Source organism: Colius striatus, chromosome 2 (assembly GCF_028858725.1).
Source record: "Colius striatus isolate bColStr4 chromosome 2, bColStr4.1.hap1, whole genome shotgun sequence".
Taxonomy (NCBI): Eukaryota; Metazoa; Chordata; class Aves; order Coliiformes; family Coliidae; genus Colius; species Colius striatus.
In genome coordinates this window covers 81,808,791-81,822,624 of record NC_084760.1, presented here as the reverse complement: position 1 = coordinate 81,822,624, position 13,834 = coordinate 81,808,791, and the positions used below count along the sequence as shown (strand labels likewise).

Genomic DNA, 13,834 nt, shown 5'->3' with positions numbered 1-13,834 from the left:
ATCCAGCCCATCAAGATCAAAAGCGTCTACACTTCCTGGTAAAAATATGCCTGGAAGAGACAATTTATCAGAAACAAAGTGGAGATCTAAAATCCTTACATATCTTAAGGGCAGAAAAACTGTTTAGAAGACTCTCTCTCAGTTATAAAGTCAATACATATACATAGCTACTTGTCTGGGCCCTAGCAGAGGCAGCATCAAGAATTTTAAGAAACATCTGTTACCTGACATTATTGTAATCTTGGCATGCAAGAGAGGAAGTTGTGAGCTCAGTGGAACCCACTAGATTTATGAAGGCTTTAGGAACCTGCAGTAATAAAATGAAAGTTAGTCACATTATATTTGCAATTAAAGATCGGCAAGTAGAGTTCATGGTAAATTAAGCGTAAGCTTTACGTGTGCTATCTCTGGTCTAGGATCCTGCCTGAATAAAACCAATTACCTAAGTCTTTGCCAATTCCATCCTGAACCCTACACTCCCATGCCTGCCATCTAGAATAACACTGTTCATCATTCATAAAGTGCTTGTGATCATGACTTCTTGACTGAGATCCAGCAATTCATTTTACATAACCGAAGTGGCCACCAGCCAACTAAGTTGAACTGAAATGAACTAGGAACTACCATTTTTGTGATAACACATCAATGCAAAGCTGAGGATGAAACGTCCTGTATAATATAGCACAAGCACTCGTGCATCTTGCCTCACCTCTCCCCCAAGCAGAAAACAGCTTTCCATTTCCATAATGATATTTCACTTTACAAGTGTGCATAAACAGAGTATGGAAATGATAGTGGAGAGAATCTGAAGAGAATGCATGGGCAAAACTTCACCCACACACAAAAGCTCTTGAAGTCAATCTGAGAGAAATGAGTGGTTGTGGTCTAATGCAATTGAACTGTAGCAGGTTTAGAATATCCTTTAGGGCTTCAATCCAGCAAAACAAAATTCTTGGAAGACGCTATTGAAGTACTTCTGAGACACAGTTAATATTCTGCTTTAGTAGTGATACATCTGCAGCTAGTCTACTATACTCTAGTAGACTAAGACATGGTGCAGATCATTGCACAGAAACCATCCTAGATAAGCAGGTAATTCTTAGCTAATCCATCTAGAAAACCTTTAGAAATGCTGACATCTTAAAATTAACACATAATAGGAAAAAAGTTCCATATTTTATATATATATATATATTTTTATATATATATATATATATATATGTTTCTCCTGGTCTGTAAAATTCATCATCAGAAAGTTAGCAGCCTATACACTGTCTAGGTGGCTCTATATATCCAGCAGATATCTGTTATTTTCACGAGTAGCCCTGTTAAACGTGAATGACTTTCAGATCTAGACAGATGTACTCAATTTTTAATTTAAAACACTTAAAATACCAAAGAGTGAGATGTGTATAGCTTGTGTTGCAAAACGGAGCAGTCATCCATCCATCCTTTCTCTTTGCATTCATCAGCTTTTTAAAAGTATGCATAAAATGCTTAGTGACAATGAATGGAGAGAGTGCACTGAAGTCAATGAGATCCGTGTTCTAAGTCACCTGAACAGCAGTACAACCCCTAGTCCAGAAAGGGAGGCTGGGAAAATCAACAAAGGATTCAGGTACTCAAGTTTGATGAATAAATATTACCTTTTTATACAAAAAATCTAAGACAGCTGTAAGGTTTTCCAGGTTGTCCAATATGCAGTTGTCCTGTAAATGAGATGAGAAATGCCAATAACAAAGTTATCGATTTGCCAAAATTCACAAACCCTGTGCATAGTATTGTGTACTGAAGGGTTACCAATGACCACTGTACATTACAATCAGTCTTAACCAACATCAAGAGAAAAACGTGGAACTAGCCTTGTAATTTAATTGCCTATAATTCTACGATAATTAGACAACATATAAAAAGAAGATAGGAATGGGGAAGAAAAGTGCCTTTAGAATTTAAGGTGTAAAAATATTTTTCTACTAAGACACCTCAGAGCTGGGGTCACAGATTAAGTACAAATGTTTATAAATATAAAACACATCTTTTTCCAGGAGCTTACATCACTGGATAGAGTCATTCCAACATCTTGGAACTAGCCACTCCTTTGGTTCACTATAGCAGAGAGCAGAGTTTGGGAAAGTATCTGAACCGCTTGCCTTGATTGCTAAACCATTCCATGAAAAGCTTACCAGTTGTGTGGAGGCACAGGAAGAACACGGGTTTTCAGCACTAAAAAAAACTGTGATCAGTTTCCAGTCATTTTGGAAGTCCATCATCTGGGAGAAAAAAAAAAAATGAAGTAATAGGATGATAAGAGACCTATTTGCTATTTTCCTCTCTCACACAAGATGTATTATGGCTTTAAATCAGTAAGACTGAGCAGTAGTCCATGGCCCAACACTGGCTATCTCGATCACTTTAATTTGACAAGCCATCCAGCATTTCCATAACGGGGACAGCAAATGGATGGTTAGGCAATAAATGCTGCAATTAGAGCTGAATGCATATATAAGCTGAACCTGCAAAAATCTCACGATAGAGACAGAAATTGTTTTCACTGGAGAACACTGGAGAAGATGTTCATACACAGTTAAGCACAGAGCTTGTGTTTCTTCTTTCCATCACTGTTGCAGTCTGCTGACAGGGTTAATGTTCCTGAACTGCTGAGATCGGGTCACACTAGAGGGATGAAGACCAGAGCAAAAATCTGAGGGCTAGAGCTCTGCTCAGTTTTCTTTATTTATTAGGCAGTACTCGTCAATCCTGAAGAGCATTGGTTAGAAAAAGTCAGATCCACAATAATGTAAGCTAAATCCATGGACAAACAGTCCGAGGGGCTCCCCGTAGAGCAAAGAGGCAACAGCAAAATCACCTTGGCAATTACATTTTCCCATTATGTCAAGACCTTTTTACAAAATAACATGCCTCACGGTTAAGTATAAAAGAAAAATGAATGCATAAAACTTCACGATGGGATTTACAAAGCACTCAGCCATCAGTGATAATTCAAGCTCTCACCAGCACCAACCACTGACGTCAGCCAAAGTGTATATCTTGGTCTTTACTCTCCTTTCTGAAAATATGAACGCAAAAGACCAAGAGAAAATTGCAGACAAACACTGAAAATTATTATTTGGAGTTGGATTCTCAGAAACACTGGCACAGTTCCAAAGTGTAGAGGTCTCATATCCTTATCCAATAGAAAACAAACATATTGGCTTCCCTAACGAGCTCTTCAACCACTCTGACAAAAGCAAACCAGGTGGGATACTTTCAAGAACAAAACTCTACTTAAAATGTACAGAATTGATTCTTATTTTCAACATAAAGGCCAAAGTCCATTAACTTCAAGAAATGGCATTTTCTATTTTGAAGAGATTTTTGAGTGCTGCTTCAAGTATTTAATCACATCTCTCCTCTTTTCTAATTCAACATCAAGCTCTCTGAATGGTCCTGTGCTTTAAACAAACCTGATTTTCTTTCATGAGCTTCACTATTTCTTCAGCTTGATGCAGGAGGTCTCTGAAAAGCAGAAAGGGAAAGAGAAACTGAGAGCATCAGTGACAGTAGAGCTTTGGCTGATTTTTACCGCTAAATCAAACATTTGAGACTTCAGGTGAGATCAGTCTTTTCTCTCCTAAATGTGTTAAGATTAAACACTTATCTGTGCTACACAGAAAGCCTGGGGTGATTAGCTCATATTCAGGCATCTCACTTTCATATGCATGCATGAAGACAGCTTGGTTGGCACACCTCTAATTCTATTTGAGGGAGACCTGATGTTAAGTCAGGTACCCAGAGTGTCTGTGCAGCTTCTGACACATTTAGTCAGAACATATTCAGTGTCCAGTGATGTGCTCCAGCATCAAATGCTTCCAACCTCCACCTCACCAGCTGTAAATCAACTACCCATCCAAAAACCCTTGGACTTACATGGCTTGACTGTCTGATGCCACTCCCTCTGTGCCAGGCGGAGGATACTGGTGTAGGACCGAGGGATTAAAATTGCTAATAAGAGCTGAATGACACACATGACACTGGTTAGGCAATTTCTGAAGCAGCTGCTATTCTGCAGTTTTACTATCAACACAACAGAGCTAAAACAGGCAGAAAAAGTAAAGTCTGAGGACCTCCTGGCAGACATGTACACCTGAGCTCCTCTACAGCTGTCCTTGCTAATTTTGCTCCTCACCTTCTGAAGTAGAGGTTTGACCACCCAAGTTTGTCTTTAGCCTCATGTCAGAAACCTCAGTCCTCATCTCCCATGTCAGCCACAAGCAGTGTAGGTGGATTTAAACAGAGGCAGTTGTAGAAATGAATCTATTGAGAAGGGCTACCAGACACAGCCTCCTGAAGTGCTCAAAAGTTGCCAGGTTATGAAACTGTTCCACAGGGAAATGGAGGTGACATTAGGACACTAAAAAAAATGATTTTGAGAGGATGACCCAGAGCTATCCACTACTCAAAACAGCATTTCAGTGGACATGAAGGTTTTACTTGCAACAGTCTTCAAGCAAGTCAAGGCTGCCTTCGGAGACAGCTAAAACCAACCAAAAAGGGATGAATTCACATTTGTGGTTTATCTATGGCAGCCCCACTGTAAATCCTAAACACACGGCAGTGACAGGAGTACTGGACAGGCAAATCCACACAGGATTTCATTGGGCAAGGACAGTCAGCAAGTACAAAACAGCAGAGACTATAGGGTGTGTAGTAGTGGCAGCTTCAAAATCTCTGTTGGGCATGTAAGACTCTTGCATCAGTGTGCAGCACTCCTTCATCACTATTTGTCTACCCAGACAGTCTCTTTAAAGCCATCACAGATAACCCAGCCTGGCTGTACTCATGTCTCTCAAGTACACTGTCAGCCTTCCCTTACACCCCTGCAGCATGCTTATGCTACACCTGCTCTGCAGCCCAACAAAGCCTTGAAGCTTGTGCCAGCGTGACGTTGAATCAAATCTGCTCAAGTTTCAGTGTGACTGCAAGACGCACCTGCTAAAGTTTCCACGTTTACTTCAAGGAGGCTCTTTCCTGTGCTATAGAAAGGGAAGAAAAAACAGGAAGCTGCTCTTATTCCGTTTCTCCAAGAAAAGTTATATTACAGCATAGCCTCAATTTCTTATTAACTACGCTACAGCTCAGAATGTGTATTCATGGCAGCTGCTGAAATTAAGAATGGGGCCTTTCTTTCCCCAAAACTGTCATGTCATCAGCTACTGCTGAGTAAGAACAGTCTTAGATCTCAGTTTTTGTGTCTCTGTACACTCTGAATGTGGCAGTAATTGTGCTTATGCATACGTACAAGTAATGTAGGGACCTCTCCATGTGCATCCACATACAACAAGACATGGATATTTGTGCAACCATTAGAAAAAGAAGGTCTTTTAAAGTTTGTCTGTGCAGTGCCAAATTCTCATCTAAAATGCTATGACTCAAAAGAGTTACACAGACTTGCATCTACAAAGTTTATCCATATGTTCGCTGACTAATTTAGAATCTGCTAAGGGAGAATGAGAGAAGAAAATGGGGTAAGGCTTGTCCATGAAACACTGGGAACTATTCAGGCAAAGGACAGAGTATCAGGAACGCTGCATTCTTCCTTTGTTTCAATAGACCGTTGCTTTCTGATCTCTAACTAGTGGATGATGATATTTACTACCTAGGATAGCTGCCCAGGGAAGTGCTGGAGTCAGCATCCCTGGAGATATTTAAAAGACACATAGATGTGGTGCTGAGCGACATGGTTTAGCGGTGGGCTTGGCGGTCTCAGTGTAGTGGTTGGACTTGATCTTAACTGTCTTTTCACACTGAAATGATTTTATGATTCTATGTAGAAATGATCCGTAATCAATGTTCTTGCAACCCCACGGTAGTCCTGTATCTTGCCTAAGTACAAAGAATTCCTATTAACTAAAGACTGGGAGGGATCCAGCATCTCAAAATCCTTTATATTTTATGTAGGCTTTCTCCGCCTCTCCAGAAAACAATAGTAAGAATGGCTTGGACCTAATTCCTTGCACTGTACTACTGTATAAAGTAATATTATGACACTTATCAATCTTAATGATTCATCGTTACCTTTGGAGTAAATCTTCATGATGTACAACAGATCCAGGTGTCTGTGAACAAGCAAGCAATAAGAACAGCATTGAGCACCGTTCCCCTACCACATTTCACTCCTGTTAGAGACAGCATTGTTCTCTATATGCTTTTCTCCACTGTGTTGTACTTATAGATTTAGATTATTTTCTAGAGCTTCCATATTACAATGTATTTTCATAGTCTGGTAATCCTTTCTTAATTACTGCTTTCATTGATGACTGAAAATAAATTTGATGAATCAAAATAAAATTTGACCACTTGAACTCAAATTCAGTCAAATGAAATTATGTTCTAAATCAAATTTCTCTGAATCTATTCCTTTTCAATGAGTGACATGACCTGAAGTCATTCAGATAATTTACATGGATAGCACTCGACCAGTACGATGTCTGTTGAAAAATCCTTAACATAAACAGAGGCATTTCAATGATTTCAGAGACTCTGAGGAGACAGCACCCGAGATATTTGCTCTAGAAAGCAGACATTCCTCAAAAGAGCACTTACACATTTTTCCATGGCACGATCCACAAGTGACAAAGACATTAGTGAATAAAACAAGACTTTCTCTAAAGAGCCAGATATCTGATACGGGTGAGACACCTTTGCATTTCAGACATTTTCTTCCAAAGAGGGAGGTACTCACAAGGAATCCAGGAGTGCTGATTTTCTAATGGAAATCTTTCATTTCCAAGGTAAAGTATGATACCTTTATGAATACCACCCACAATTTGAAAGGTGTTTTGTGATAAGGACGAATCTCCCTCATTTCTTCACAGTTGTAGTGCCTGCAGTGGCTACCGATTTTTGCCTAACGTGCATTTCTACTCTTTCTCAGCTTGAGAACTGTAGTTAAATGCTCTTTTTTGGGCCTCAAATCTATTTCAATTATTCATTTCCAACTATTAGGATAAGTACAGACAATCCAAATCTGACTGTATTAGAAGAGGCAGGTTAACTTTATCTGGTGATAAACACATCAGAAATAAATCTTTGTGACTCCACTAGAGCTTCTGCCCTCTACATAGGAAACAAATCTCTACAGAAAACACTTCAACAGGATGAAAAATGTACTGCATTTTTCAATAACTTGTTCTAATCATGATCACCAAAATTGTTCTTTTTTCCAGTTTGAATTTTCCCAGCTGCTTCTTACAGTTATATGATCTGTTATGCTTATTGTTAGGAAAATCAAGTATCATGGTCCTCTGCAAGACTTCTGCGATCACATTTCCTCCTGCACACAGTCAGCGGGCTATTTTTAGCCTCAGGGTATATCGGAACACTGAACAGCAGGTATTTCCAGTCATTTTTCACCAGAAGTCTTTGATGCTTGCAGAATGATTCAAGTCCTGAACACCCTAGCTGGGACCCCAAATTACATCATGAGCTCACTTTAACACAATGGAGGAAACAGGTCACGTTCAGATCACTTCCTGCTTGTACTTACTCTTTGCAAATTTCCTATTGCAGCAACTGCTTTAATGTCAGCTGGCCTCAGAGCATGAACTGCAGAACAGTGAAAGAGTTCAGGTTAAAAAAGAGCAGTAACCTTGAAATAAAATTATTTTCATCAGTATACTAAAAAACAACAAAATTGGTTAAAATGTAAGAAGTCTATACTGAGCGTTTTGACTAGTGGTTTTAAATCAGCCAGAGAGTACAAGAAACTTTACTCAGGCATTCAGTAAGTACTTTAAGGTGCTTAGATGCACTGAAACTCTCAACCATCAAGCAAGAAGAGATCACAAAACACCGCTCTGAATGATTTAAGTAGTAGCAGCATCTTCAAATAGCAGCTGAAGAAACTAAGGTAGAAAAGCAATTATGAATAGAACAAAACTAAGGAATTTGTAGAGACTACCTCCACTTCAGCCACATCCCACACATATGCATCCCCTCAAGCAGCTGATTTCTCCCCCAACCCATTCTCAAATAATTTTGTGAGGGAAAGCCTCTATGAGGATAATATCAAACACAAACCTGAAGATGAAGGGGTCTCAGGTAATGTCACCTCCTGACATGAGAACTGAAAGCTTCTTAGAGCCTTTGACATTAACAAATAAATATGGTCAATTGCTTAGATCTAACAAGGAAATCTGTGGAAGGAGGGGTCCTGTGGGCTCCATCCTCACACAGTACCAAGCTTTTACTCATGTAACAGTACAAATCTAGATAGCAGCGTTTTCAAATCCACTCTTCCAAATCTTGACAGTTTTTGCTCAGTTTTCCTACTGATTGCCATATAACTGAGCCTAAGCAAACAATGGAACATGTTGAACACAACCTGTTACATCCATTGCTGCAAACAGCGAGTGCTTAATCTGGAAGAGAGTGTAAAGACAGCTACTGCACACATCTTCACAAGCCAAAGGGGACCCAATGGACACCATGAAAAGCTACATCTCCAATATGCAACAGGAAAGGAAAAATACACCAATTCTGGGTCCTTGGCAACTGGCAAATTTCCAAGATGATCACACAAAGCACTAAAGTGGGGGGTGGAAGAGAGCTGCAGTTGGGGCAAGGATGTGAGTGATATTATTCACTCAGCATGAGAGGCAGCTTAGTGCCACTACAAACACTATTCAATGCCTTCCTACTCCTGATTGTAGATATGGCTCAACATCTAGTATTTTAAAGCGAGATGAAAGACAATCCCCTGGCAGGGTGACTTGGCTAGGACTTCTCTCATCTCTATGACCATGTTTGGCTAGCTGACCGCTGCTACGGAAAGGTTAAATCTATATTGCAAAAAGGGCCATTACAGCCCCCACACACCCCTAAGTTCCCAGCACAAGGTCTTTGACAGATCACAGGCTTTGCACCATTATAGCACAAGGAAAAGTTTGAGCTTGTGTTTCTAAAAGAGCAACAGAGCATCTAGGAACAAGTGCTAACCACAGTTGATCTGCATACAGGATACGCAGCCTAATAACAAACGTTGCTCAGAGAAACCTTTATTTCCTCATTAGGCGCTGAAATCTTGCAGCTGCAGCATCACATCGCTGAGTCATTTGCTTGCGTTGATTCTTTTCATAATGGAACAGTTTAGAGCAACAAGCTGTATTAGTTTCTTTTTCTGCTTGCCTCACAGGAAGCAACAGCCAGAGAGGTGTTGATGTGCATTGAAAAAAGGACTCATACTTCACCTTTAATTTCCTGGATTCTTCCAGATGGTCTGCATTACCTTAAAAACATTAAAAGAATGAATAGTGGGTTTTGAGGGTTTTTTTTTTTACCTCAGAAAAACACATCAGAGAATTTAATACACCTAAAATCACAATCTTTCTCCTCTACCCTACTTTCCTACTTTCCCTATTTTCTTAGTTTTTGCTATACTGGAATAAGCTTTTAGTTATTATAAATAGGGGTTGGAATTAGGGGAACACAACGAGGTCAAACACGTGGGTGGTGTACCTCCTCAGCAAATCTCATCCTCCACAGGCCTTTTCTACCTGATTTCCTCCTAGCACGTTTCTGTGTATCATTGTAGTCTTAGCCTATTTGAACATATACAAGGTGGAAATCCTTAGAAAGGAGTAATTCACATTAACCCGCATCTTCCACAGTCAGAGAGCAACATCACATTACTGTGAGTTTGCCACAGTTCTTCTCTTAAGCAGATGAAATAGCCTGTGAAGCCAGAATGCAAGCTACCTCAGTAAACACTATTCTGTTTCCTTCAGTATACTCTTGGATTTATAGAGGTAGATTTTGGTTTATCCTAACATCTCCACTAAGGTAGCCACAAAATCCAGGTCTGGATTTCCAGCAGAACTTCAAAGCACGATCACAGCTGTCTCTGCTTGCTGCCCTGAGGCCATCATCATCCAACGAGTCTCAGGACAAGTCTTGCTATGCTCAGAATAATTGTCCTTTAACATCCAGGAGCTACTTCTGGAATACTTAGTCTGGCTGCATACTTCTGCTTGTACATCCTCCTTTCCATGTGAAAGACAGTGAATGCAGAGCCAGCTCGGGTCAGCAGGTGAGATACACCTGGGTGTTGGGCAGCCAGCGGTGCTCACATGGCATAGAGGTGCCTAGCACAAGCAGGGAGCACTGGGCAGCCCCTGTGCACACAGGTGACAGTGTACACAGAGCCCAGCACAGTGGTAGAAAGCCACTACTGCTCTCCTCAGCCTGTCTCATGGGCCACACTATGTGAGCATCTTCAATAACTGTCAGCAGCTTCCATGTGTTTGGGTTTTTTTCCCCCATTTAGAGTTTCAGCCAATATAAATTTGAAAATTTATATTTCTTTTACTGCACTTGGTAGAAAGTTGAGAGCTTCTGCCTGGCTGTTGTGTGACATTTAATTTAAAATTTGTGCTTGTTCAATCCATGTTTTCAGCTGATGCTTTACTCAGGACAATAGCAAGAACCCTAGATCTGTTGTTTGAGATACTAAAGGCACATGCAATGAGGGAGTCGTCAGCATTGTGTAGCTCTGTCGTAGAAACTCAGTATATTTGAGAATTTTAACCCTAATTTCAACTATATTTGAGAATAGATCCATAGGTTATATTGAGGGAGAAAGAGGATCCAAGTCCAATTTCCAGGACTGGGGGAGTTAAGCAGGGAGGAGGGAACAATCTCTCAATATTTCAAAAATTTAGGAATGTCTGTACTGGGCCAGGCCAAAGATCCATCTAATCTGGGATTCTACCTTTGGTAACATCCAAATGCAGATGCTTACAGAAAAAAATAAGAAAAATACAGTTATGCTTTCATGCTCAATGCCCCCAGCTATCTGTGCTAGTGGCTTCTCTCAGCAATCAATTACTAAATGTTGAAGAACTCCCCAAAGACTTTCTTCCACGAGTTTGTCTAGTTGTTTTTCTAACTCCTTCACACTTCTGGCTTCCCCCCAAAGTCCTGTGCCAAAGATGCTTCATCATTTAATTACATGTTTTAAAAAGTACTTTCAAATTTGTTAGTAACTTGGTCTGTTTCCTTGTTCCTGTAAGGAATGGTCATTCCCCTGTTTCCATAAAATTCACCATTTTGTGTGTGTCTGTATGTCTTTATACTTATCTGTCCTTCTTTCAGGCTGAAGAGCCATTCTATTTAATCTCATGTGGAAGTTGTTTTGTAAGTCTGAGCATTCTTCCTCCTTATTCTCCTCCTAGTTTTTTCCACATTTTTTTTGAGATGAAAAGTCTAGCCAACTGCAAAGAAGCAGGTAAACTGTGGACCTATACACAGGAGCAGAAATGTGTTTTCTTTGCTATTTTCTCCCCAACTCTTGAAACTGCTTGTGTCTCTGGCTGTTGCTAACAATGAGCTAATGTCTTCAGATAGCTGTATTCTGTGACCAAGCGGTATCTAATTTAGAGTTCACCACATCACACACTTAGCTAGAGTGAGTCTTACCCATATATATTACCTTTAAGTTTCCATTCTGAGTGTACTGAGTAGTTCTGCATCAGCAAGCTAGTGTGCTCCCCTATCCAGATCACTTCTCAATACGTGGAGAGCCCGTGTCCCATCACAGATCAATATGAGCCTCTGCAGGTTCATTCTCTTCTCTAACTTTGAATCTGGTTCTTCAGTCCCTAGCTTTTAACCAGGGACCAACAAAGCTGCCCTCACTATTATACTATGGCAGTTAGCTTTCTTAAGACCTCTTTGCTCAAAAGATTTGTGGAAATCCAGATACATCTCAGTTGAATAATGAATCCACGAGCGTGTGCCCATTGTCACGGACTTTCTTCATCAGTTCCACAGGGAAGCTCCCCTGTCATACCATATTTATCCTGAGACTGTTCACTCTGTTCCTTACACTGCTATCACCAGTTTACCTAGTACAGAAAACACCTTACTGCTTTTGTATAACTACCACTGCAGTTCCCCAGATGCCCCTAAAATGCAGCCCATTATAAAAAGTTTCACATTTGCCACTTTCCTGACACCAATACTGATTAAACAAATAGTTTGCATCCCTAGTTAATACAATGGACACATTAATATTTATGCTTGTCTTATTCCCTTGGCTGGATGTCATCTAATCCCGGCAGTTCATTTCTTATTTGTTATCAACGTCTTCAAGTTTTTGATCATTCCCCTGTTCTTCTCCCATGCTGAAAAGCTCTGAATTCAAGGCCTTTTTTAAGCTCTTGTGCAAAGGACATCAAAGAAACAATAAATTAATTTCGTTTTTCTGTTGTGTTTAAGCTTTATTTCGTATATCAATCAGCCCTAGAGACTCCCTGTTTCAGATGTATTTGAAAAAGGATTTCTTACTTTTTATTCCTTCAACAATGATTCATTGTTTCCCCTCAGATTCATTTTTGGCTTGCCTGATTTAATTTAAGCTCCTTAGTTGTCTTAGTTTGCTTTGGATTTATGTTTTCCATAAGATGAACTTTTAAACTCTTTCTGCTCCAAATATTATAATTATTCTCTTACTCTGCCGTTTGATAATTCTACTTTGTATTTTTAATGTCTGATCATAGAATCATAGAATGGTAGAGGTTGGAAGGGATCTTTAGAGATTATCTAGTCCAACCCCCTTGCAGAAGCAGGTCCACTTAGATCAGGTCGCATAAAAAACCAAAATATTTCTGACCATTTTTACAAAATTTGGGGGAAAGACTCTACTCCTTCCTCCCTTGCTCTTATAGTTCACCTGTTCCAGATAATAAATCTTCCAGGCTGCTATCAACCAACATTTTTTTCTTGAACCAAATTTTCACAGGAACTGCACACACCATGCATCTTTTCCTTTAAATTAAAAAGCTCAAATGCAATCATTTCTTCTGTTTATCTTACGAATCATATCTCCTAACAGTTATTTATCAGAGCACTTTATAATTCTCTGAAGATACTTATCCTTACAGCCGACTTGTAAGTTAAAGCACTATTACTATTTATCATTACTTTCTTACAGGCAGAGAGCTGAAGCACAAAGCCGATGCAGACAAAACATACATAGCATTTTCAGTCCTAGAGCACCTACAAAACTGGCATCTGGCATCAAATGTGGACTTCACAGACCCTATAGAGGGAATAAATCTCCCCCCTATCCTGAAACTTGCAGAAAAACAGTGCCCTGTGTGCCAGGATGCTGCCTGTCCCATTCACACAATCTTTTAGCATCAAAAAGATGATAATCACAGATATCAGTTTAGAGAAAACTGCTGTCCCTTGCTTAAATCCAGCACTATTTTGGGACAGATCTCACTGTTAGTCTAATTGTTTATGTTTTTCATCAGAAAGTGCCTGCCTAAGATGCAGTCTACCCCCAAAACAGCACAAACCAATGCACCTTTATGAAAAACAATCAAAGAAATCCAAAATTACATACAAGATCACAGTTTTACCCATGGATCTTCTTCATTCTGCTTCTAAGACTTCTGCTATATATCCACTTTGCAGCAATTGAAAAGATAGGTGTAACTGGAAGTTTCAAAGGGCCTTTCAAAACTCACCTTCTGAGGAGAGGAAGCAAAGGAACAGGCCTAAAACCAGCTTCATGATGCCTCTATGCCTTGAGAATCCTTGAGTTCTGCCTGTTAGGCATTAAGGTTCTGAAGAAAGAAATTATCTTTTTTTCCTCCTTTATATTTTAACAAGTTTGACAACTCAGCAGCCATAAAATTTATTAGCTTCTTTACCTTTGGAAAGCAAAGCAGCAATGGTGTCTTATTTCAAAGACACATGCAAACCCAGTTTGTAAATTACCTCATCCAAGGGTCAAAGGAATAGAGAAATGGCAGTTTCTCTCAATTGT

The 13,834-nt window shown here is 39.7% G+C and overlaps 1 protein-coding gene across 1 annotated transcript in view; it reads right to left on the bottom strand.

Annotated features, from left to right (window-relative positions):
- PLB1 (phospholipase B1) overlaps nt 1–13,578 on the bottom strand; it is an 85,671-nt gene extending 72,093 nt beyond the window's left edge. The window contains exons 1-11 of the mRNA XM_061990120.1: nt 13,533–13,578; nt 9,249–9,286; nt 8,080–8,143; nt 7,547–7,605; nt 6,076–6,116; nt 4,990–5,033; nt 3,928–4,012; nt 3,465–3,516; nt 2,184–2,270; nt 1,647–1,709; nt 225–307 (exon numbers count right to left, since the gene is read on the bottom strand). Coding sequence (XP_061846104.1) covers nt 225–307; nt 1,647–1,709; nt 2,184–2,270; nt 3,465–3,516; nt 3,928–4,012; nt 4,990–5,033; nt 6,076–6,116; nt 7,547–7,605; nt 8,080–8,143; nt 9,249–9,286; nt 13,533–13,578 — 662 coding nt within the window. The remainder of the gene's footprint in view (nt 1–224; nt 308–1,646; nt 1,710–2,183; nt 2,271–3,464; nt 3,517–3,927; nt 4,013–4,989; nt 5,034–6,075; nt 6,117–7,546; nt 7,606–8,079; nt 8,144–9,248; nt 9,287–13,532) is intronic.
- Between the last annotated feature and the right edge of the window lie 256 nt (nt 13,579–13,834).